Source organism: Cyphomyrmex costatus, unplaced genomic scaffold (assembly GCF_001594065.2).
Source record: "Cyphomyrmex costatus isolate MS0001 unplaced genomic scaffold, Ccosl1.0 scaffold33, whole genome shotgun sequence".
Taxonomy (NCBI): domain Eukaryota; kingdom Metazoa; phylum Arthropoda; class Insecta; order Hymenoptera; family Formicidae; genus Cyphomyrmex; species Cyphomyrmex costatus.
This window is the reverse complement of record NW_017277450.1, coordinates 393,130-418,717: the sequence shown is the minus strand read 5'-3', so window position 1 is coordinate 418,717 and position 25,588 is coordinate 393,130. Positions and strand designations below refer to the sequence as shown.

Sequence of the window (25,588 nt, the reverse complement as noted above, 5' to 3'; positions counted from 1 at the left end):
TGAAGACATAATAATTATTGGCTCCATTTTTTTCTGTTATAATTCATTTTCGTGTTGTTTTGTTTTTAACATTATTAACTTTCTATTATTTTATTTTATAAAAAATATAAAAGAAAAATAAAAATGATGAAAAGTAAATAAAACAAGAAACAAACAAAACTAAAAAAGACCAGTAATCACTACATTCTCGTTATTTTGGTTCCAGATTAAACAATGATTTAAAAATTATAATATTTATCTTTAAAAAAAGCTGTATAAAATGCATATAAAAGTAAACACAAATACATTTATATATTTAGAATTTATATAAACTGATCATACAGAAATAAAGAAAACAAACATCATATATGCGCAGTACGTACTTTGTATGATATTATTGTTTTTGAAATTTCTCCTGCATTTCCTGATATCGTAAATGTTATTCTTCTCTTTCAGCTCAAGAAATATTATAGAATTGGTTTTCTATGCTAAATGGTTAGCTAATTTTGGTGATTCTACACTTTTTCCTCTTTATCTTATATTCTATTTATTTCGGTTTAATTATGTTGGTTTAGTGGCTGAAAACTTAAATCTAATAGAATATACTATAATATTTTATCGGATACTTTTCTGTTCGAAGAGAAATTTAGTGGTAAAATTACTCGACAGCTAAGAGAAAACCGGGATAAGAAGGAAGAAGGAAAGTAGTAATTTAGCTCGCGCGTGATATCCGAACTCGGATTACGACGGAGGAAGAAACAAACTGTACACGGCGCGGCGTCCAGGATCGGTACGCTTGTTTCCGACGAGGGAACGGTAGCTGAGCGCGGGCTATAAGCGATTTTGAAAGAAAATTTAAACTTTCAAAGGTCATAAAAGTTACCAAATGCCAGCCGTATAAAGGTTAATGGCCGCGAAAGCCCGTACGAACTTCCAGAAATGTACAAATCGCTCGTAAGAACGGCACGAAACTCAACACGCTTTCCCTTGCCAGCAGCAATATTCTCCTCCCGAGGTGGAAGCAGTATAAAATAAAAACTCAAAGCTGGAAGGACTACCTTTGGAGTTATATCTCGAAATCTAATTGAAAAATAACACCCTCTTACGAATAAAAGTATGAACAAATGTTGTTAAACATTTACTAATTAAAAATGTAACCTCTATATACTTACAATTAGCAGCATCTCTATACTAAAAGCAACATGATATCAATATTATAATTTTTCGCACTCAATGTAATATTATTTAAACACCATGTGTTATATTACAATACAATATCAACAGCAATAACAGAATAATTTAAATATGAATAGCCGATAAACGTACCGAAATCATACTGTGGTTTTTTGCGAAAAATTTCAGAGGGAATTCCAGACAGAGAGAGAGCTTTTTCACACGAAACACATTGCGCTCTAAGTTACCGGACATGTTCCACGTGTCATATGTTACCCATGTGATCCGTCCAATGCTTGGCTGCAATGTTATCGGTGAAACCTATCGTAAATCGCTTTTATTATATTCCGGGGCAAATTCGCGAGTCGTGTGGTTGTCCATCGGACATTGATGCGCGACGGTGAAGGTCTCACATCGTGGGTTTGTGAGCGGGAGAGCAAACGAGGCCATTTTCGTACAAAAATGGCACGTATCCCGCAGCGAAACGACCAGCCGATGGAAAATACGTTACGGAGGGAACGCTGCGCAAACAGGCAGCCCTCCTCCGCACATATACCGAGTTCCGTAGTCGTTAACCAACATTTTCAAACCGCGAGCAAACCAAGTTTCTGATCAAGTTCGCCAAACACGCGATCGCTCGTCCGAACTCTCTTTTTTCCTCGTAATAAACGCGCGAACGAGAATTGTTAAATGCATTCTCGATTTGCCGTTAAACAACATTTCCGATCAGCAGTGTTGATAACAACAATCGTAATTCATCGCCAAATATTCCATTAAATATACAGTATTCTATTGTATTTATAATTTATAATTTATGTATAATTCTAAAATAAAATAAGAATCAGGGTGCCTGGCTAGATCAGATAACGGAAAATAATTATTGTTGAAGTTAGGTAATGCGATTTGGTATAACTTTGCTGCTGTTGCTGCAAACGAAACTCAACCGGAGTTAATCGAAACCGAGACCACGATTATCGTTCCACAGATGGGAACACGCTCCGTAAAGCACAATCGGAAGAGCGATGAGGGCACTTCCCCGCAAAAATAGCACGTAGCCTGCAGGAAAGTCGTGCTACCTCCTGATGGAGAATGCGTTACGATAAAATGGCACGCGAATCATGGATCGTACAGAGAAAGAATTCTATGGTATTAACGGCAAAACATTCACCGATTGCTTGGTAAACAAAGGTAGTGTTAATAAGATATAAATGTTCATTCTTTATACTGTAAATTAAACTATAAACTATGTATAAAATGTGTTACCGCAATAGGAATAATTCAATTTAGGGGATGATAAAAAGTCATTGAAAATGTCTCGACCATTGTAATAATTATTGTATACTATTTTATATGAACTAAATTTTACGATTTTGCTAAAATATTTAAAAACTTAGCTGATGTGGATCTCAAAATAATTTTACTGAATCAAAATAATTATGTAGGACAGTCAAGCATACATTTTGTTAAATCTAAGTGTCAAATTTAATCTAATTTATGTTGCCATTGCTCAATATACATTGTTATTTTATACTAAAACAATGGTTAAATTTAACACCATATAATGTCAATTTGATACCGTTTATATAGTGTCAAATTGACACTACAAATTTAACAGTGAATAAGCAATGTTGCAAAAAAGTTTTGATTCTCATATCTTAAGCGTTCTACATAATTAATTTAATGATTCAATAAAATTGTTTTTATACCTGTATTTAGCTAAATTTTCAGATATTTCAATAAAATTGTTCTTTCCATGTAATAATTTTGTAAGTAACAATTGAAACATTTTAGAATATAATTAATTCAGTTTTCTTTAAATACGATCGACCATGTTAATTATACGTATTTAATCTGTCATTGAGAAAGAGATCGCTGATCTTATAACAATTCTAAAATTTTCGAGTCTTTGGGTGATGGCATGACGACTATTTTCAGCTTGCCCAAACATTAAGGCGTCGCGACATACTATTGCACATCCGGAACGCGATGCCAGAATGTCTTACCCCCTAAGCGTAATTCCGCAATTCCTTGAGCCATTTCGTACTCGTTCCGCACGAAGCACTGGTACATGCCGCGGTCTTCTCTCGCGACCGACGTCACGGAAATACGCTCACTGGAGACCGTCCTTACCCGGGCGCCCGTTCTCAATGGCTGACCATCCTTCAGCCAATAGAGTGCCGCTTGCGGAAATCCACTTGCGGTGCACGTCTGCAAAGGAGTTTAGACGGAAGAAACTGATGAGAATCAAGAAAAGGACTTGCCCGGCGCTCTCGCCCGGCGTGCGGAAACGAAGGAGAATACCGTCTCGTCTCGAATCCGCAAACCGTGAGCTTCTTGAGAAAAATCAGATCTCTATATTCCTGAAAATATATTCGAATCACACACACCCGACACCAGGACCGGCATTAATTTCCGGCACGTACAGATTCATTTCCCGCGTCATCGACAGCGCTTTACGGTATTTATAGATGGTTGAAAACGGTAAATATTCATAACAGTAATTGAAGTGTTCGATATTTGTAAGCGATCTGTCAGATATTCTCATATTCTTAAATTAGAATACAAGATAAAAATTTTAGACGTTCTATAATTTACCGTTTGAGAAACCGTTACGAGAGTAAACTATCAGAATAAAAACATAAAAATAATAATGTAAGTCGAAAATTGATTACTAAATGAATAATATAATTAAAGAAAAAATCCTATATTCAATTTTGATGCTTAATAATATTTATATGTAAATTTTCAAATACATTTTTCTATAAATTGTGTGCTGATTCGGTTTGTTGAACTTAAAATGCAATTATATTTAAATTAAATATGCTAGAGATAATATCACAAATTACTGCACATTGATTTATTTATCAATGTAATAATAAACATCTTAAAACGCTGCAAAGAATGTATTCACACAAAGAAAAATATCACACTAACTCAGATCTTTCAATTTTCTAGAACGGATGTCTTAATTATATCAATTCATCTACTAACCGATATATGATAAATGTGACATATAAAATGGATATATGTATACTCATATCAAAACGCATAGACTAAAAATTATAAATGACGTTCTAACATTTGAATTAAATTATAAATCATCTAAAGTGATCTCTAAAGTAGGATTTTCAAAACTCTATAAGATATTCAATGAGTTCTTGTATTTCAGACCATCTTAAATAAAGTCTCAAGTTGTTCTTAATTAACTATAAAACCACATCTTAAAATACTTACTTAACTTTTCGGTTTCCTAACGAAATAAGTTATTCGCTTCAACAATATAATAAAATTTTTCAGAATAATTTTGCTATAAAATTTGATGATTTTCATGCATTTTTCTAATTAATTTTTAAGTTATAAGCTTTTATTTGAAACAAATAAATGCATTATATATACATACACAATTTTTAGAGAGATGTAATGTATTTACAACGAACCAATCGCCCCTCTTGAAAATAAATATTATTATATAACTACTTTGAAGAGTTCACTTTTAATTAAAATAAAAAAAAATTTTATCAATTTTTTAAAAATAATATTTACGTTATTTGCAGAGTTGTGCAAAAACCAGTATATTATATAAAAACTACAATAATTGTTTTGTTATTTGTGTTTTATAATTATAGCATTTCTATATATAAATGAAAATAATGACATTTATTATTTACGCATTGATTTGTTTATTTATCATATTTTAATATAATTGTGAACATCATAAATATACTATTGTGTAGAAAAATTTTTGGGATCACCGCTCGTTCAATTTGAAAACTTATGTTTAGAAAATTAATGGAAGTTGAAAGTTAAGACAGTCTTGAAATAAGAACAAAGTATAAATATCGATCTACGAGCGATAGTTTTCTTCTGTTCTTTGCGGTATTAGATTCCTCGAAATATCATTTTTTTCCCTTTCTCTGTCCAACTTATTTCTACACAATTATACGTTCGGAGTGAGCCTACGTAAGCCTTATTTATTTTCAAATAAATCGATATCGATGATGATTGATTACCAGATAGGCGGATTTCCCCAAATCAACCGTCTGTATCGCCGGTTGCACGTGAACACTCAGTGGTGCAGACACTGTTAATCTGATCTCCAAAGTTTCGCTGCCTTCAGAATTGCTGGCAGTGCACATATAAGAGCCGGCGTCATTCTCCTCGACGCTCTGGATAATCAAGGAGCCATCACGCATCACGTAATGGCCTGACGATTCCTCGATCGGTTCCTCCCTCTGATTCCTATTATAGTACCACCTACGCGAGAAAACAGAAACAGGATTCTCCGTCATATAGTGTATTTAAATTCGATTCGATTCCATTTCCAAGGACCATTATTATCAGGCGGCCACCAAGTGAAAGCATCGACGGTGTAGGCAGACACTCGCAGAAACTCTGCTTTCGCATCGCTCCGACTCACATGTGCGCGTTCTCGACAGAATGCGTATGCAAATTTACCATTTCCCGCGCTCGTCAAAGCGACGATGTTATTATTGTAGTTACCTAACCAACGAGATTTCGAAAACGTTGCGTTCATGTACGCGCGTCGGTGCCTGTCCGAAACCGTATCTCCTCGCTGCACACACTTACCACAAAATAACTATTGTTTCATCGGGAAAGACCGAATGCATTTCCCCCTGCTATTGTACATCCATACTACGCGGCTATATTCCTGTATTTCTGTTTCTATACACGCATATATGGTGCGGCGAGATACGTACCCTGGCACGCTTTCAAAACGTTCACTTTTCAAGAACGTGCATTTTAATGATATTTGTCAGCGCGATTATTCAGACGGCTGCAGCCGCGTTGACGTGTGTGTCACGTTAACCCTTTAAAGTCTCTTTTTTTTAAATGAAATATTTATTGTCTAGTTATTTTTGAAGACTCAGGGAATCGCTTGAATATAAAAATGAGATCGAAACATAAAAATTGGCGGATCAAAATTACGGATCTAAAAAATAAAATATTATATTATAATAAAATTTTTATTATGTAGACAAAATTATTTAAACGACAAAATACGATCAAAATATATAAAATGCGATGTAAAAATGAAAAAAACTTATGGCAGTTTTACAATACATTATTAAATAATAGCAGTAAAGCTATAACATAGAAAGCTTCAAAAGTTTTCCTTTTGTAGCTATAAGTCAATCAATTTCTTCATCAATAGTTATTTTTCCTGTCATTAAAATATAGAAAAACTTAAAATGTTCGTTTATACATTAGTAATGTATAATAAACAATTTTTTTTTAAACAAGATTGAGTTGTAAGGAATAGTTTAATATTTACCAAAAATATAATTTTTTGAAGACACTGGTAATATATATATTACTAGACTTTAAAAAGTTAACGTATAATAGGAATTTTTAGCGCTCCGGGTTCAAACAATTTCAAACACCTTTATCTTGCTAAGATTTAGGACACCGTGTAAGAATATATAATAGAAGTTTCCACTTCTATAAAATTATCGGTCTTTTCATAAGAACATTCCGCAATTAAACTTAAGGTGGCATATGTGTCTTCTCTAAACTTGTAGAGAGAGAGAGAGAGAGAGAGAGAGTGAGAGAGAGAGAGAGAAAAGTGAAATTTCATTCTTAAAGATTGAAAATTGAGCCACTCTTTTCCAAGAATGGCTTTTTTCACTCTTTAGAGTAAAATATTACACTTTAAGAATTTAGAGAATTGGAATACTACATCTACACATGTCTCTTTACTAGTATTATTAACAAGTCTCTCTACTGATATTAGCAATTCTCTCTACTAATATTAGTAAATGTGCCTTACACATGGAAAGCTTAGCTTCTCGTACATGCGATGTTAAAATCAATATTCCATCTAATGTTTGTATTTTAACTTCCCCATTTTCAGGACCATATTTTCCAGTGAAATATGATCAAGTGGTAACATCTATATTCTTACACTGTGTGGTTCGGGACAACGCCGACGATTTTTGCCGAGGCGCATGCTATAACGCTCTAGCATAACTATGCGAATATATAGCGCAACTCCGTAGATCGATCCCTTGCGAATTTCACGAAACGAGATCACGCATAACTTCGCCGGCTCTCCGTGTTCGTCTTAATTGAAAATTCGGGGTGCCCGTGCTGTCTCGATTTAAGCCAGTCTTGGCAAACAGGATAATCCAATCGATCCTTGGCGAGCACGCGCGACCTTTGACCTTATCGGTGGTCAGTACGATGTGAAATGCGCACCGACGGCCGCGCAAGAACATGTTAATCCGAACAAAATAGTCTATCTTTTACTATTAATTCGTGGCATTAAGCGACATTAAAGAGATTTATTGGCATCAGTTTCTATTTGCATATCATGTACATTATTGAGCTTATGCGCGAGAGATGGATTTTCTATAGGGGAGCACTCTAACAGGAAGTATATAAATCTCGACGAAGATAATTTCCTTCCCCCTCTCTATTATCTTATCAATCCCGTCGGCACGACGTCAGTGTTGCAACGGAGTCACTAATGAAAATTTCAAGCTGCCGCCATTTTTACGATACGAATCTGTTAGCGTCGACTATTTAACGAACTTGCATATGTATTTGTATAACTGGATTGACATGAATTTTTAATATAACGCGAATAAATTTCAAACATATGCGTTCTCTGCGCTCTAATTAAAATGAGTTGAAAATACGTTGTTTCTTTAATAATGTAAAACTCACTTTTAAATATTGTGCAAAAATAGAATTCAAATGTAAAAGAGAATTCTAATTAAATCTGCTGTATCTCAATTAAATAAGTTAAAAGACATAAAGGATAAATGTTATTCGCTTTAATAAAAAAAGTATATTGCTTAAATACCTCTTCGCTTAAGTCGATTAACGTTAGACGTAAAACCGCTATCAATATTTCAGATAAATCAGGCTAATTAAATGAGATTACTCATACAAATCGATTATAACTGAATACCGGCGATATTTAAATCGATCCCAATTCGAGATCCCTTATCACCCTACGGGAAGTTTATCGGAACCGAATAGAGCCAGTTCATCTTTCCACGATTGCTCGTAACGCGCCATTAGCCTTGGCATCGTCTCTCTCGTATTCACAGAACTCCCTCAATTTAGTCTCTTCCTCTCTCTCTCTCTCTCTCTCTCTCTCTCTCTCTTTCTCTCTCTCTCTCTCTCTCTCTCTCTCTCTCTCTCTCTCTCTCTCTCTCTCTCTCACTCGCTTTTCCGCGATGATCGGCCCCACGTGGTTTAGAAATCCGCTAAAGCGTAGTGGCCCGAGTCTTGCTTACTTCGCATCCGGGAGGAGACGTGAAAGGCCAATGACGACGAGGACGAGGACGAGGATGATGACGATGAGGAGACGGCCAAAGAGGATAGGAGCGGAGATGGCGGCCGTGTTGGCAGCGAAGCAGAAGTGGAGCCACAGGGATGAGGAGTATACCTATAGATAATCGAATTTACGAAGGGAAATTGGCGAGGGTAGGAGATGGGATACGGGGATGCTCGAGTGCGAGGGAACCCGGAGAGATGGAAGACTCCAACGAACCCTCAAACTCTCTTCCTCTCTCCGTCTTCATCTTCTCCATCCTCGTCTTCTCCATCCTCTTGTCCTCTCTACTTGCTTTAGCTTTCTCTTCTTCTTCTTCTCTGTCAGTCTCACTCTTCCTTTTCTATATCCCTTATCCCTATCTCCAGCTTCTCTAGCTTTCCACCCTCCCCCCCCCCCTCGCCCCGCAGCTCTCTTCCGTCGGCTAAATCAACCTACGGAGGAGACGACTAGAAGAGGAGGAGCAGGAGGGAGCCGACGTGGAAGAAGAGGGCGGCTGGAGGAGAGCCGGTGAGGGGAAACGCGCGGTTGATGAACACAAGCATGGAATACTCAGTGACGTCGACGTATACGTAAATGCGGAATATTTGATGGGCTGTCAGAAGCAGTCTCTGTAATCAGCGGTCGGTTTGTTTGCGCTACCCATACAGCCCTCCCGACGTCTATATATCTTCCGACTATCTTCGTTCATCCCCCCGGCTACTATCGTCGCGCCAGCGTAGATTGGCGGCTCTATACGCGTCGCACGCGCGCGCGTGTACACACGCACGCGTGCGCGGGTACACAGACCGCGAATCACATCGTTCTATATCCGCGTCGATTCTACAAAATTTGCGATCAAAGTTCCGTCGATATGTTCTGCCGGCGACGTTTAAAATTTTCATTTTATATTTTCGACGCGTGAGAAATCAGGAATGAGAGAGAGAGAGAGAGAGAGAGAGAGAGAGAGAGAGAGAGAGAGAGAAAAGATTCTAAAAATTGCGACAGAGAGCACTGACTCTTAAAATGACTCTTAAACGTCTCGCGCTCATCGATTTTCGGTTCATCCATAATTATTTAAATGCATCTCGCTGCACGACACGACGATAACCGTGTGTTTCCATTTGACCCGAGTTTGATTACTGCACCGATCCTCCGCACGGTGCTCGCGGCATCAATGATGGGACCAAACTAGTTGCTAATCGCGTAATCCGCTGTAATAACATGCTCCCCACCACGCAACAAGTTTCATAGAGCCTCTCATCGCTCTCTTCGTGGTGTTGCATCGATGTGAGTTGCGATCTTGACACAGACTGATATTTCATATATCGTACGACAAACTCTTTAAACATGTTGATTAGTTATAGAGTCACGGTTGATTCAATCCGGATGACCAATCACAGTTGAATATTCTCTACATATTCAATTGTGATTGATCAATTATTTTATTAAAATTATTTACAATTTAGTTCCGAAACACAATAGATGTATTGAGCCTTAAGGAAGGAAGCGGTTCATTTGCGCACTGTTATAATTGTCCACTGCCAATCACAGATGACTTTCACATAGAGAGTTCTTAAAATCTTTTTCTCGCATTATATATATGATTGAACTTGTGCAATTGATACAGATTCCTTAAAGTATTAATCAATCACGAGTCGAATATGAGAAGATTATACAATTATATATGATTGGTCAGTTTTTTAAAGGCTTACTAACACTTGTATTTCAAGACTTACGCTTACGAAATTCTGAAGGAACACATAAAAGTCAGCAGAAAATTAAAATGACTTAAGTTTGACTCTTAATGTTAATAAGCAGTCAATTTCGTAACAAAGTCATTTTGACTTTTTCTCAATTTGATGTGTTCCTTGGAATGTAGAATGAGTTTTAGGATGGAAAGATCCTTTATGTCCTGCAGTTAATCAACAGACTCGAAAAGTTTTGTTGTACGGCATATGAAATATCAATCGTACGCGTTACCATCCTATTTGCTGTTTCCTCCTCGTTCCTTGTGAGATAAACGTAATACATCCGCGAGCGAGTAATATGCACGAGCGGATAAAGGATGGTATCCGTGAGAGTTAACGTAATATTTAATAGTCGGAGCGCAGAGAAGAAGAAAATTCTCGTTTCATAACTGTTTTCTCGTTCACCTCTCTCGGTTCACCTACCCACCACGGTCTTCCAGGAGTCCGCGATGTCGATGAACTCGTCGCGTGGGCGTTCCCGCGCGTGGGGCTCACATTGCGCGAAATATTCTGTCCGCAGATCTATGTTTAAAATTAGCATTAATATAAGGAAAATAGAGACACAGGCGTCTAGTAGAGAATGAGCATCGTCCGCGTGTTCGTCTGTTATTTGCACAAAGATTCCAATTTCCTCATCACCTGGCGCTGTCGCGCGCGGCAGCACACTCCCGTTAGAACATAACGCGAAACATCATTAAACACATACGCGCGATTTGATTCTGTAATATACATTATTTTAGATACCGAGTCTTTATCTTTATTTTATCCTTATTTTCCACCGAGTTCCCACGTAACAAAGGTAACGACTTTTTATACAAATTTTCATTCAATTAACTACACCCTCCTGTCTTCTTTAATTTCTCTTGAAAAAAAATGACATTAATGAAACTCCTTTTGTGAAGAAGTTACACGATGTTTCCTGTGTGCCTGACAGTGCCAATGATGAGAGCACGAGGCACATTCTTTCAACGTAAACGAACTTTACTTGTTCACATAGTTAGTTTTACACTCTCCATATTCTTGCGTAACGAAAACGGAAGTGCAATTGAAACTCAATATATATCAGTCTCGTTCGTTTCGTTCTAATATCGGATCATCAATATTTATCGTGTGTACGTTGCGATCGCTCTTCATTATTAACTGCCATTCACACCGGGACGTTGCGTTATATATGGATTTCGTGACCGCTATCGCACAACCGCGACGTATGTGATGTTAGCGAAGCGGCCTGTTTAATCTTCAAGCATCACCTTTAATTCAAGCGCAGCGTACCATACTTTGTATGCAGATTACTTAACAGCATCGCTGGGCCACGGCGGAAAGTAAATGCCTGCTTACCGTTTAATTGCGTATCTGAGCGTAACGCAAGCCCTCCCCAAGGAAAGGGGGAAGGATAAGAGAAGAGGGATGAGGTCGACGAGGGAAAAAAATGCTATTTAAAATCTAATTATGGGAATTACGAAATTGGTAATACCACGGAAAACTCGGACTTTCGGTACGCGGCCTGGAGATCCGGTACACGTATACGCACGCATACACGAAAGAACCGTTTCTACCTCGCAAATACGCTTCGTTAATAATATAAATTTAATTGAGAATTAAACATAATTTATCGATCTATAATATTAATAAGGGACATTAATAAATCTATGAAATTATAATAATTGATTACTATAATATTAATAAGAGAGAGACAATACGGCTAAATTATATTTTAAAAAAATCTTACCTGTTAGTAGGAGTGGGGTTGGCGTAGGCCACGCAGGGGATCACGACGGTGTCCTTTAGACGAGCCGACATGTACACCAGTTTCTCATTTATTATAGGCGGCATGGAGCCACGAATTTCTGAAAATAGAAACAAGCGATGCGCGTAGATTCAATTATAGCGCAAAATCGAAGATTAAATCGCAGGACGCTATTGGGTCGCCGCCGCCGCCGCCGTTCGTTCGGGGATCGATTCCGGGCAAGTTTGCCGTGTGATACGCGGAAAATATGTTCATAAATCGTTACTGTCCGCGAAGAGGGAAGGAAATGCGAGATCTCGGGCGGCAAGAGACGGGTGGAACACGGGGGGGGTGGAGGAAGCAAAAAGAAAAAAAAACGGCAGGACTCCGCGCACGCATCCAGCGCGACGTTTAATGGGGAGTTATGGTCGCAGATAACGCCACGTCTTACGACACGGTGCACTATGAAGCGGAACCAACGTTAGATAACGACGATATATCTCCGCGCTTTGGCGAGAATTTGAAATTACGTCACGCGCTATCCAAAACGTCGGAAAAATTACGTTTCGCTCGAACGGCAACGTCGAGCGGAACTCCTGCACGAAACTTGCGTCGAGTATTAACGAAATTTCGCAATATTTTCTTGTTTTTCTTTTTTTTTTTTTTTTGAGACCGCATCAGTCTACGTTGAAATAAATTAAAACGTTACGTCTAAAAAAGAAATTCATATGCAACACGCATACAAATGCGATTGCCGCTGTGTTCGCAATAAAATCATAAAAGTAACATAATGAAAAAAATAAAAATTAAATCGCATTTGTTAATTAAGTTTTTGCATACGGCTACAATATCCTTCGCTATAGCACTCCGCCGAAACTGTATCGCGTAAATCGCTCGCGTTCCTAATTCGCGCCCAGCATACTTTCGGCTATACAATATAATCTCACCTCGCTCAAAATTTCGGATTTTCTTACACGCGGTATGGAAATTCACGAATTAATTTAATATATTGGGGTTACGCGCGTTCTCGCAGCAAAAATAAAGATAATGCCGATTAATGATACATCAAATATGATGCGGCGTATCATGGTCGCGCTACACAGTTATTCCATTTGTTCAATTACGAATGTAGGTATTTTTATTTTGCCGTGGCTATGTTAAAATAAAGCCACTCAATCTAACCCCCTCCCCGCCCCGTGCATATCTGCGGTAGAAATGTAGCGTGGTTTATTGATTCATCCATAGATACTCAAGTGCCCTCCTCTTCGGCACGTGTGTTATTTCGCGATCAAATGATGTGTGGACAGCGTCGCACATACGTGCTGTTACATTTAACGGGGAATTAATGCGCTGGATTACGGCGGCGAATACTCGCCGCGAGCGTTCATACATACCTCTTGTACGTTGCGACAAAAACATTTATCGTTTACGTGAGATACGTTTATACAGTAACCGTATATGCACGTTGCCTCACGTTGCATTTCCCAATATGATTAAAATTAATAGCAAATGTCAATGCGAGGAATAACAATGCTAGCGTTAATTAATTATAACGTTACACCTAATGTTTTGTTAAGTGCAGTTTCGCAGAATTACGATTCTTCGATCGACCGAAGGAAAGAATTTAATGATTTAAATGGTCATGTAGAATGCAGACCTCCGAAACAGGTTAAAACTAGAGCAAACCAAATTAAACAGAAATGTAAATTCTACAATATGTTTTAATAAATTAGAAATTTCTGTCACAGAAATTCAAAATGATGTGTTTTCGAGACTACATAATTTTATAGAAAAAATTCAGATGTCAAAATCTGGAATTAAACAAAAAGAACGATTTTGCTGAATCTAGAAATTTAGCTAGTTTCAAATCTGAAAATAACTTTGTTTGAACCATCAAAATAATTATGTAGAATGTTTAAACGTTAATGGCAATGTTGCAAAAGTTTTAATGTTTCAGCAACCAGAATTTAAGCGCCCTACATAATTATTTTGATAGATCAAACAAAATTATTTTCAGTATCTAGCTAAAATTTTAGATACTTCGGCCAAACTGTTTTTCACTTTCCGTGAATAAACGGATATAGGTGTATCGCTGAATTGTGTACCGGAATCGTTTCATGATCGTGCGTTATTACGTTCTCCGAAATTGCGCGATAAATGTTAACTTTATATACTGGCTCTCTAAATTTTCGGCGAGCCCCCTGCTGGGATTTACACTCTCGCGGATAATGCGCCGAAAAGTTTCCTCATTACTCCGGGAAAACTACTGTACATCGAGATTTTGGTTAATTTAGAGGGTATATACCAACCAACGGTCCGAAGGCGCGCGTCGAAATATGCAAACGATCAAATTTCTCCTGAACTTCATTATTAAGTTATTAACTACCTAAGTGCGCTTAGCATAAATTTCTATCTTACGGCGGAAGATATCCAGCGCGGCGGGGCCCAGCCCGGCGGGGCCGACTTTATTACGAGTGCACGAGCGCGAACGCGTACGTTTCTGGAAAATTGAAACCCGTGAATTTTTTAACGTCCGCCGAGATATTCTTGCTCGGGCACGTCGAATCGGTTTTTCTTGCCTGATTATGCGGCGGCACACAAACGACTACGCGTTCCACTCTCCGCCTAGCTCCATCCCGCATCTCATTCTCCTCTCAAGGATAACATTGAATTATAAAACGTCATTCGATTGTCATTATCGATGATACGCTACAATTTAAATTGTTTCATTGTTATGATATAATACATCATGTATTATTTCAATAATTACTAAATAATTATATTGATTCAACAGTAATTGTTATATTACAGTTGATATTATTTTGTGTTAATATTATTCTGTTTGTATTGTAAAATTCGAAAAAAAAACCCGTGCTATCCTCGATATTAGCTGTTGATGCAGCATTTTCTTTTTTTAAGGTTAATTTTATTCGTTCCCTTCTGCGTTCGCAATTCGCTTTGAACAAATATTTATCCCGTCTGTATATCGCTGCTAGGCTTTCACCGAATATCGTTTATTCGGCAAGCCGTCGAATGATACACGAGGTAATTAACTCACGAGTGAATTGTGGCGATAATTAATTGATGTTTGTTGGAAATATTTGTGTGATTAGAAATATACCAAAGCGGCGTGCTGATTATGGATTTCAAACATGTCGTACCTAGTTAAATCGTGTTATATTAACCCAGCTAATTTCCGAATTGAGAAACTCTTTCGACAACAGTTTATTTAATCGCGATATGATAAAGCTTACAAAATTTGCAATAACCGCGCGTATTAATTAATTGGCGCTATTATTCGGAGCGCGTCTATGATCAAGGCGGTTTTACAAATGCAACATGGAGAATTTTGTTTGCAAGTATAATATAAGAGCAGAAAGTAAACGGGCGTATAAAATCACAGCTCTGTTCGAACCTACGAGAAACTTTAAATAAGTCGCACATCCTCCGAAATTTGCGATGTCACAGGAGATCCTCCTAGTTTTAAAGTTTCAGAACACACACTGTCCCTCTCTCTTTTCTTCTCCATCTAGTAGTTTTGAAAATCTAGAATATAGTTTATAGGGAGACGCGGCGAGAAGACTTCACAATGAAGATACCCCGATAAAAGAGTATCGATCAATATTCCATCATAAATATTATTTCAGTTTTCCTCGTGATATACGAGATATCAATTTCAATCGCGTACATCAAATAAGAACAACAGACGGATAATGTATTTGTAATGATCCCGGAAGAATTGACGTCATCAGGTCAGCTACATCGCGATGGCATTGCGATAGGAAAGGTAAGCACAATGGTTTGCATTTCCCTCGGCGTTCATGCGGATGCGATTAAAGTTCCACTTAATTTCGAACGCGATGTGACATCCTACGAAGAAGAGAAACGTCATTAGCGGGACCGCTTGGGGTAACTTCCTTCGTCCTATCTTCTCTTCGCCCTCATTTATTCACTTCTTAGTAATTTATTCAGTTCTCAGTAACATAAGGCCATACTGTCATCGCTTCTTTAACCATTATCTAATTAAACATCGACCGCGCCCTGTCGAAGAAGTCTCACGCTGATCGTTAAACGCACTGTTTTTACCTTCTTTCATCCCCAGCGACCACTCCGCTATCGCGAGATAAGATCCGAGTTAACGCGCTCCACGCGATAGGGAACAAATTGCAATAGCGCAAAAACGAGGACGATGCTCCCCGGAATTAATTATTTACTATCCGTTCGATGATATCTTCATTCTTGACGATCTCTTTTGATCGTGCGGACATTAATTAATCAGTGACTCATGTCGATGATCATGTTAATAATGCAGATAAATATTCATATATAATTACGCACTTTTGTAAACTTCAAAACTTTATTTTTATTAAAAATTTCAATAACGCAGATGTATCTTGCACTCGATTTGTGGGACAAATTTTCCCTTTTCGCCGCGCTCTTCTTTGGTTGCTTTCATTCCAAATGAAAAAAATGGGAAATATAATTGCTGCGGTATCGATCGAATCGGGTTCAGGTAAAGTAAACATTTAATTAAACTCCGCCATACGTCCGTTATACGTTCAGCTCGAGGCGGAATTTACCGTTCGACAAGCACAACGGATATCCAAGGCTTCTATTCTGTTTACGTTTTCGAAAAATTTAATAATTGTCGAAATAAATTCATCTTTGTATTTGAAACTATGATGGAACGATAGAATAAAAATAATAAGATAGTATCTGTAGAAAATCCAGAGGAATAAATAGACTTCTTAATATAATATGTTTGAATATAACAATTTCATTGACTTCATTCATAGTTCGGAACCAATTTTTCCCCGAGGAAAATATCGAACTATTGTTTTCGAATAATTAGAGCGATAGAAAATAGTTTTCTCAACGAAATCAACTTCGGAGGAGAAACTAATTGAAAATAATATATTGTTTAAAATAACAAGAAATAATAAAATAACGACCATATTTTCTATAATTAATTAAAATTCGTTAATTTTTGTCCGGCAAACTTGACTTTAATAAAATTTTAATATTTAATTTAATGCTTGGAAATTAATTTAGCTATTTTTTAATTATAAGCATAATATAATTCTGAATATTAATAAATTTTAGTCTAGATATAAACAGAATTTTGATAGAATTTAACTATGAATAACATTCTCTCTCTCTCTCTCTCTCTCTCTCTGATATATTTTAATTATTATAATATATATACGGAAAAAAATACGACTATGATTAAAATTGATCAAGGAGTCCCTTACAAAGTAACGCGATGCAAGCTTGGGCGTCCCGAGTGTACAAGGAGAAAAATCTGTGACGTACTCACCAGTCAGTTGCAGCCGCCCTACATTGCTGCTGACGACGGTATCCTGAGTTAGCCGGTGATGCGTTCTGCACCGATACGTCATCTGCGCGTCGCTTCGCGTAATATTGATTATCATCAACTCGCCGGTCGGCAGCATATGATATTTGCCATCTATAACAACACGCGTGACGGGGGGGTTGGAGAGGAGGTTTGAATTACGTTTCTATCATCATGGAAATCTAAATTGATCGGAAGGAAATTACGTGTTTATACGTGCGCGCACGTAGATGACGTCATGCAATATAACTCCTGTTTTCCAGCGATATAATTAATTTACACGACAATACCCAATATTCGTGCGCGGTAAAAGGTAACTGTAATTTTAGAATAATTCAATTCCTCCTGTTTCATATTAAATAGAATAATTCTATATTCCATTTTAGAGTAATTACACATGTGCTCGTCCACATTGAAAAATAATGTAAACGTATCTCTCTATGTATATATTATTTCTGTTGATTTTTTAATTTGCTTACCGCCCATTGTGGAGGGATAAATATTGAAGACTGGTTCTTGGAGCCAAGACGTGACCGTGACGTGATCGCGAACAAAACTGGGCACGTTGCAGCGCATGAGCACGTTGTTGCCGAGGAAGCCACTGGGATTTTGCACTTCCGGATCGTAACGTTGGTTTACCACTGCAACGATAAGTTCCACTTTCCATGTATCCATATACTATGGTTTCGAGGACCATAAGAACGTAACGTAAATGTTAATGGTACCGCAGCCGCACAACATTACAATTCACTTTGATACACGTTTGCTGATAAGAACCAAAACGACCCAATGCGAGACAGTTTGCCACGTTTTCAACGTTTGAGGCCGCTTCTAATTAGAGTTTTCTAAATGTATATGCGGACATACGTAATTTTATCCCTCCCCCCCTCTCTCTCTCTCTCTCTCTCTCTCTCTCTCCCCACTTAATGATCTGTTTAACGCATGTTTGCGGGTAAACACGCGTTACATTTACTGCGAATATCCGCATGTTAAATTTACAGGATCAGTTAATAAAATGAGTAACAAATAGCCTTCGTTAATTTACTAGAAATTTAATAATAATTGCACAGAATAACGGAACACAAAGGATGAACAATGGTGGAATATTTGATGCTACGAGGAAAGCCGGGAAATGATCACGTATGTTAAATTATTCAGATTTACTATGCGCTTTTAGTCATTTTTTGCTAAGTAAATAAAAAGATAAAAACTAAACTCGCTTTCCTCATATCGTACCGTACTTTTACAATTAAATCTTTTACGTTGAGCGAACAATTTAATGTATTCTGTGTTAGGGAAACTTTGTAGTTTATAGAAAAGTTATTTGTTCGCATTAATAATTGGCTTAGAAAAAAAGGAGACAGTTATGAAAAATATGGAATAACGCGAACTTCTTCGGATGAATCATGTCATCCTCTGTTTAACCACCGTCATTTCTACACGGCCAACTTTGCGCGACTAATGTGAGAAGGCTCGCAGGTTTGATAGAAACGAGACAGCACAATATGGCTAGAGTAGAAAATATCAAAAGGTTGCGGTCTTATCCAAAATCTCATGTCGCGATTCGCCCCTGACCCGGCAGCACGTAAGTTGATGGGCTCGGCTGAAAGGTTGGTAAGGGCATGTCTAAGAGGTGGATGGAATAAGGTTGTAAAGAACGTGGAAGGCAGTCAGGCAGGAGTCTAAAAGAGCGACAGAGAAAGGGGAAGTGAGAGAGAGAGAGAGAGAGAAGAAGCAAAGGAGAGAAATAACGAAAGAAGAAGAAAGAGGATAGAGAAGCGGACGATGGTGGTGGCGGCAGCCAGGGAATCGCTGTGGTGTGGTGGTGCGTTGGGTTCTCCGCAACCCGTTTCGAGAGTCAGCGGAGCGAGGCACTCAGACTTCAGAATGGGGTAAAAACTCAGTGAGTTTGCCCGTACTCCATCCACCTCCTCGTGCTCGTTCTATCCCCTCGCCTACCCTCTGCGAATGCTACCATTCTCTCTCTCTCTCTCTTACATCCTTTCTAGTTACGTTTCCCCTCGACAGCCTTCCTTTTCTAACTCTCTCCGTATATCGCTCGTTCGACTCTCTCGGTTACGCGGCAACCAAGCTGAACATAAACTCGGCAGACGTCTCGTGGCAGGTAATATTTACAAAGCATGAAACGAGCAGAGAGAAGAGATAGCGGAAGGGAATGCAAAAAGAAGAGGGAAAGGACGAAGAGAATCAAAGGGTGAAAGACAGAGAAAAAGATGCCACGCGCAAGAACAGCGATGTCAACCTGCTTTCCATCACAGAGCACACATCCATCCTCCCTACGAATCATCCACTAGAAATGAAAACCGCGCTTTTTCGACAACTCAGATTTTATGCAAAAGTATCGAGAAGAGAATCTCTCATAACGACGTGATTACGCGACAACGAATCCACAAGTCTCTGACGAGTAGCGAGTGTTTTAAGGTCGAGAATGCGGATAACACTGTTAATATATACAATAGATACACGTATGCGTATGTATGTGTATTCGTGCGCTCTTAAAGAATAAAAATGTAATTCAGAATAAACCAAATAAAAATTATACATGTATAAATCATAAATTATTATAAGAAATATTGTAATAACTTTTTCTGTCTTTATACATAATTCTATAATAAATTCCTTTAGATTTTCTACTTCGGTACACATCGAATTGAAAAGTATTATTTAAATCAATTTAATAATAATAATAATAATCTAGTGCACGAAGTAAAGACGCCGAAATATCCGAGTTATTTTGAAACAATAAGCTGCTAAGCTGAGAGACGCGACATGAGGTGGAAAACGTGAGTAAAAGTCCGTCTCGTAAAAGTGAGCGACGCGGTTCCTCCCTGTAGTTTTTATAAAAGAGTCTAGTGCGGTCGTTAAACTTACTCATTTTCTCGGTGTAAGGCAACACGTCGTACGTATTATATATTCGCAAAATAATGCCGTAACGCTTATTTCGTACTGCATGTATATTATATGTGTATCGAGCAAACGAAAAGCAACGACTGCCGAATTTTTTGAGGTATATTAATATGTTTCTCGGTCGCGTCCACTTTGTTCATTTCTACGAAATAAATAACGAGTTCCGCGAGTTGTTCGAGCTGAATACGAAATTTAGTTTGTCTTCGAGCTAACACGAATCCGTGTTGAATACAGGCAAACAGCGAAGGAGGAACGGCAATATCTGCAAAATGATATTCGTTATCCCTCCTCGTTACGCGACTCCTTGCTGTATCGGTATAGATAGACTGAATTTTTCTATATCTTTTCAGCTTATTATGCGTATTCCAAGTCATGTCATAGAAGGTAGCACGTATTCTCGAATAAAATACTCCATATTTCCAAGCTTGCAAACTTCCTTGCAAACGATGCCCTGGCGGCAGTTATTTTCCGCCATCCCTCGTCATCCTTTATGTCGTTTGCCTTACATCGTTCGGGACATTCGGGATCGATGATGAAATATGTCAAGTAACGACGAGACTAATGGCTTGTTTGTCTCGTAACTCTGCGGGAAAATACTGAACGATGGAAGTCACTCCCACGAGATGGTGTTTTTCGGTTGAATTCCACGTACAGGAACAACGGACGTAATGTATCGTCATTAGAATGTATCTTTCAGCCTGTAGAAAAATAGCCAAGATAAACCACGAAGTGCAGGTTTTCGCATGAAAATGGAAAGAAGAATCATAAACTGCTTCTTTAGAAACCAATCCCCTTACGGAAGCTTCCTTTTAGAGTGGCGGAAAGTTATCTTCCTTACAGAGACAAAGTTACTCCGCATGACATGCTATCCTCTTTCTCTCTTCATTTTTTGACAAAGTGTCGCGATTACGCACGGCAGCTGCCGAGGTGGTGGAAAAACGAAAAAGGTGACATTTCCGGCGGCAACCGGCAACGTACTCGAGCGATCGTGCACGCAATCATATCCATTTTGTTTCCAAGAATAGGGCGTGCGCGCCCGAAAGATTTTTCTCGAGGACGGAAGGAAGCGCTAGCTGAAGTCGGGCGTCGAGCACGGAAGCAGCGAGGAGGAGGGCGATGGAAAAGGCAGGATGAAACCGTGGAGGAGATGAGCAAAAAGGAAATGGCTGAGGCGGATACTAGGAGCTGACGCGGCAGAGGCACCAGGCATGAATCTGAAAAGGTATGGGCTGCGTTCACGCGACGATGATTTACGGGCGTATTAGGTCGATAAGATATCTTCCGGTTCGTTGACCTGGCGGAAGCTCTATTTTTAAGGCGCCTCGCGGCCTCCTTTTACTCCATTTACCCGTCCCTGCCTCTTTCTCTTTTCTCGCCGTCTTCTACTTCGATACTCTTGTAGACGCGAGTTTTGGAAGGTATCGCGTCGTCGCGAGCGGAAAGAATCCATAGACGAATCTTCCTTCCATTAACGTGATTTCAGTGACTAAGTACCACGGTTGCTCAATACGAGATTTCTAATATTCTATCAGATCATGCCTGTCAAATTTTATTTTCCTTATACAAAGCAGATCAATATTAAAAATTCTTGTGTGCGGAATCTTTGGCGTAAAGAAATTTAATGTTAGAAATTAGAGAGTTCAATATTTAAAAAATTCCAATCAGATCGCACACTTATCCGTTGACATCATGTCAAGTTGGCCCCCTAAAATATAATTTTCGTATATCTTTTGAACCAAGGGTGAGCAAACGAAATTCCAACTGAGCATTCGTGAGCAAACAATAAGCAAACGAATGCATGAAGAAAAAAATCGATTTTCTAATATTGGGGGGCTAGTGTGAAGTTGGCCCCCTAAAACACAATTTTCGTATATCTTTTAAACTAAGGGTGAGCAAACGAAAATTCCAACTGAGCATTCGTGAGCAAACGATGAGCACACGAATACATGAAGAAAAAAAATCGATTTTTTAATATTGGGGGGCCAGTGTGAAGTTGGCCCCCTAAAACACAATTTTCGTATATCTTTTAAACTAAGGGTGAGCAAACGAAAATTCCAACTGAGCATTCGTGAGCAAACGATGAGCACACGAATACATGAAGAAAAAAAATCGATTTTTTAATATTGGGGGGCCAGCTTCACACGGGTTTTGTTTAGTATCTAAAAATTCAAGCAAATCTAAATCTAAATAATTTTGTTGAACCATTATAATAATTATATTAATGTAGGAAACTCCAGTTTAATGAGCAATGCTATAATAAATTTTGATATCCTAGCGACCAGATTGACCTACATAATTATTTTAATAGTCTAACGAAATTATTTTTAGATTTACATCTCTAGTTAAATTTGTCGATACTTCAACACAGAATCGTTCTTTCTTTGCAGTAATTTATTTAATTCACTAATACGAGAAATACTTCTAACAAAAGTAAATTGTGAAAATCAAGTTAGTTCGATTATTTAATTATTACTCAAAATTTTACCGCAAAGCTGAGAGCTCGTTTACTTAATTTTTCAATAATTATCTGATACGATAATATAAATTGTCACAATTCTTCAATTGTCTTAATCCAGATAGCACACATTATTCTACGAATATTTTACATACTTCAATGCTAATATTTTTCTCCGAGAACATTTCTAAAATATCTCTAAAACGTTCAAAATGTTATTAAACATTTTGAATGTTTTTGAATATTCTACAATATTAGGGGAATATTGCTTAGAAAAGTTTCCTACAGAATACATCTGAATCTTGCAGTCACTAATTAGGTTTCTGTGCTGTAATCAAATTAATTTTACCTCCTTTTTTGCTTCTTTAACCTCTTGCACGTAATATCGATCTGTGTCCTGTGTCCAAACTTGTACACAAAAACATTATATATTCGTGTTGAAAGCAGTCCACTCACGTTCTTATTAATGTTTGTATGCGTTTTTAACATTTTTTAATTAATATTCAACGTTTCTTAGTGTCCAAATGACTCAATTTATAGGTAAGTAAACAAATAACAAAAATAAAGTGTTTTAAAACGTAAATTTTAAAATAAATAATAGAATAAAATATGGATAAATTTAACGTATCACATAAACGTCAATTAAAAAAAATATGCTTCCATGATTTTTTACAAACTTTATCAATATTATTACCTTTTCTGTATTTATTCTTTTACATAATATTTATATAACCTTCTAATATATTCATCTTGTGTTAAATTAGAAATTTAAGTTGACCGTTTGAAACATGCGATTTATGTTAAATTCAACTCTCATCTACTTCAACAGTGTAAATGTGCAAGAAGGTATACAAATTACAAATGCCATATAAAGACTGTTTTTATAACTCTACAAACTTTCCTAAAATTACAAAAACAATTTCATTGAATATGCTACAAGTATGATCTGTAAAATGTGTTTCTTTTACACTTTTTACATATCTTTTGAGAATACTCCAAAGTTTTCGAAAAATATTTATAAAACATTTATATGTAGAATGAATTGTGCTATCAGAAAATTTTTACAATCCGAATAATTTAGAATATAACTTGAGTACTTCCAAGTTTCCTCCATATACACTTTCATGTAGTTCACGGAAAGAACAATTTTTCTGGAGCATTTTAAAATTTAGATACATCTCTAAAAATAATTTTGTTAGACCATCGAAATAATTATTTAGGAAACTCGAGCCTGATGAGTAATGCTGCAAAAAGTTTTCTGGTTTTAGCAACCAGTTTGAGCATCCTACATAATTATTTTGATAGTTGATCCAACGAAATTATTTTCCGGTCTGTATCTACTTAAATTTTCAACATACTTCAGCAAAAGTATTTCTTCCGTGAAAAACACTTACATATTATTAAACACAGTAATTTAACTTCCTAATACTCGAAACCTCAAAGTACGACAAATAAAATTACTTTTATTCAAGTCGAAGATCAAGTTATTTAGTAACTCATTTATTTAACTATTACATCAGAGAGAGTTCACCACAAAAAGCTCTCTTATTTAAATCTCTTTAATTTAATTTCTCAATGAATGTCTAATACGACAATTCACATTATACAATTCTCTTAACGCGGCAATAATTGTCCGATACGATAATGTAAATTGTACAAGTCTCAATAACTCGATTATTTCCAAGATTTCTCTATATACGTATAACATTTTCTTTCAATGGAATACCAAATTGCGATTTCAATATCTAGTAATTCCATTATCCTTTAGATTCCGCTGTGACACGACGGAGAGACAGCCCCATTACTTAGTTCGCCGATTATAATCTGATACGATATATATATATATATACATAAACGGGAGCGCGAGAAGGAAATTTCATCTCACCAGTCCTGAGACCAGAAGAGGCGATCGAATCTATAAGCCGTGAGCGCGAGTCCATCGTCTGCGTGAATACACACGCGCACGCGTCGCTCTCGTAAGGTCTTCATCTCCACGACCTACGTAGGATACGAGGAGGACGCCGACGACGTCGGGGAGCAATGGGAGGAATAATGGGCACAGAGAAGCGGACCGCAGATAACGAGCTTGGCAAGTTTCGCTCGGTTGACATACCTGCCCTGACGGTGACGTCTCTGCTAACGACCGCGCCGACACTGTTGACGGCGGAACACTTGTAAATGGCCCAGTGGACATCCTGCCGGAAGGCCTCGGCCTCGAACGCGGGGAAGTGTATCGTCCCGTTGCCGAGGACATGCCTGATGCCGAGGATGTTCGTTATGCTGCCGCCGTCCGCCGCGAGCCAGTCGACGGTTGGCAGTGGATTTCCTCGCACGGTGCAGTCCACCCGGCCGCCGTTTACGTTGGTGAACTCCACCCTTGACGGCGGCTCCGTCACGAAGCTGGGCCCCTGCGTTTCGTAAGAGGCGTCGGCGGTACCTGCTTCGCAGCACGGGACAGAAACGAAAGATATGTATTAATGGCAAAACGTAAAGCGGCTTAACTGTATTCAATTAAGATTATCGCTCTTTTTCCCCCCCACTTTCTCTGCCTAGCATACATATTTCGCGGATATCTGCTGCGCCTTCCGCCTCCCTTTTCATTATTCATTTCGCAACGCCGCGGCCGCAGCGCCATACAACTTTAAATACGCTTAAAATTTCCATTACCAGCGTCGTGCTTTCGCGAATTCCCGGAAAACTCGCCGGGGCCCGAAATCCGGACTTGTCGTGGATCTTCGCGCGGACGAACCGGTTTCGCTAGACGCGTGCCCGCTTTACTTTGAAGTTCTAATGCGCCATAAATTCTGGAGTATTATACGAATAACAATCAGAAACGCATTAATCACGCAGCAGCGTCCACGAATGGACACTCAGCGGTGGATTTTTCGTTCGCCACCGGCCGAATGCGAAGTAATTTTCTGGACGGGGTGGGGGGGGGGGG

The 25,588-nt window shown here is 38.1% G+C and overlaps 1 protein-coding gene across 1 annotated transcript in view; it reads right to left on the bottom strand.

The window, feature by feature from the left end:
- LOC108775835 (Down syndrome cell adhesion molecule-like protein Dscam2) overlaps nucleotides 1-25,248 on the bottom strand; it is a 67,197-nt gene extending 41,949 nt beyond the window's left edge. The window contains exons 1-7 of the mRNA XM_018542281.1: nucleotides 25,188-25,248; nucleotides 24,761-25,084; nucleotides 17,744-17,905; nucleotides 17,229-17,378; nucleotides 11,915-12,032; nucleotides 5,163-5,406; nucleotides 3,156-3,360 (exon numbers count right to left, since the gene is read on the bottom strand). Coding sequence (XP_018397783.1) covers nucleotides 3,156-3,360; nucleotides 5,163-5,406; nucleotides 11,915-12,032; nucleotides 17,229-17,378; nucleotides 17,744-17,905; nucleotides 24,761-25,084; nucleotides 25,188-25,248 — 1,264 coding nt within the window. The remainder of the gene's footprint in view (nucleotides 1-3,155; nucleotides 3,361-5,162; nucleotides 5,407-11,914; nucleotides 12,033-17,228; nucleotides 17,379-17,743; nucleotides 17,906-24,760; nucleotides 25,085-25,187) is intronic.
- Nucleotides 25,249-25,588: the final 340 nt, after the last annotated feature.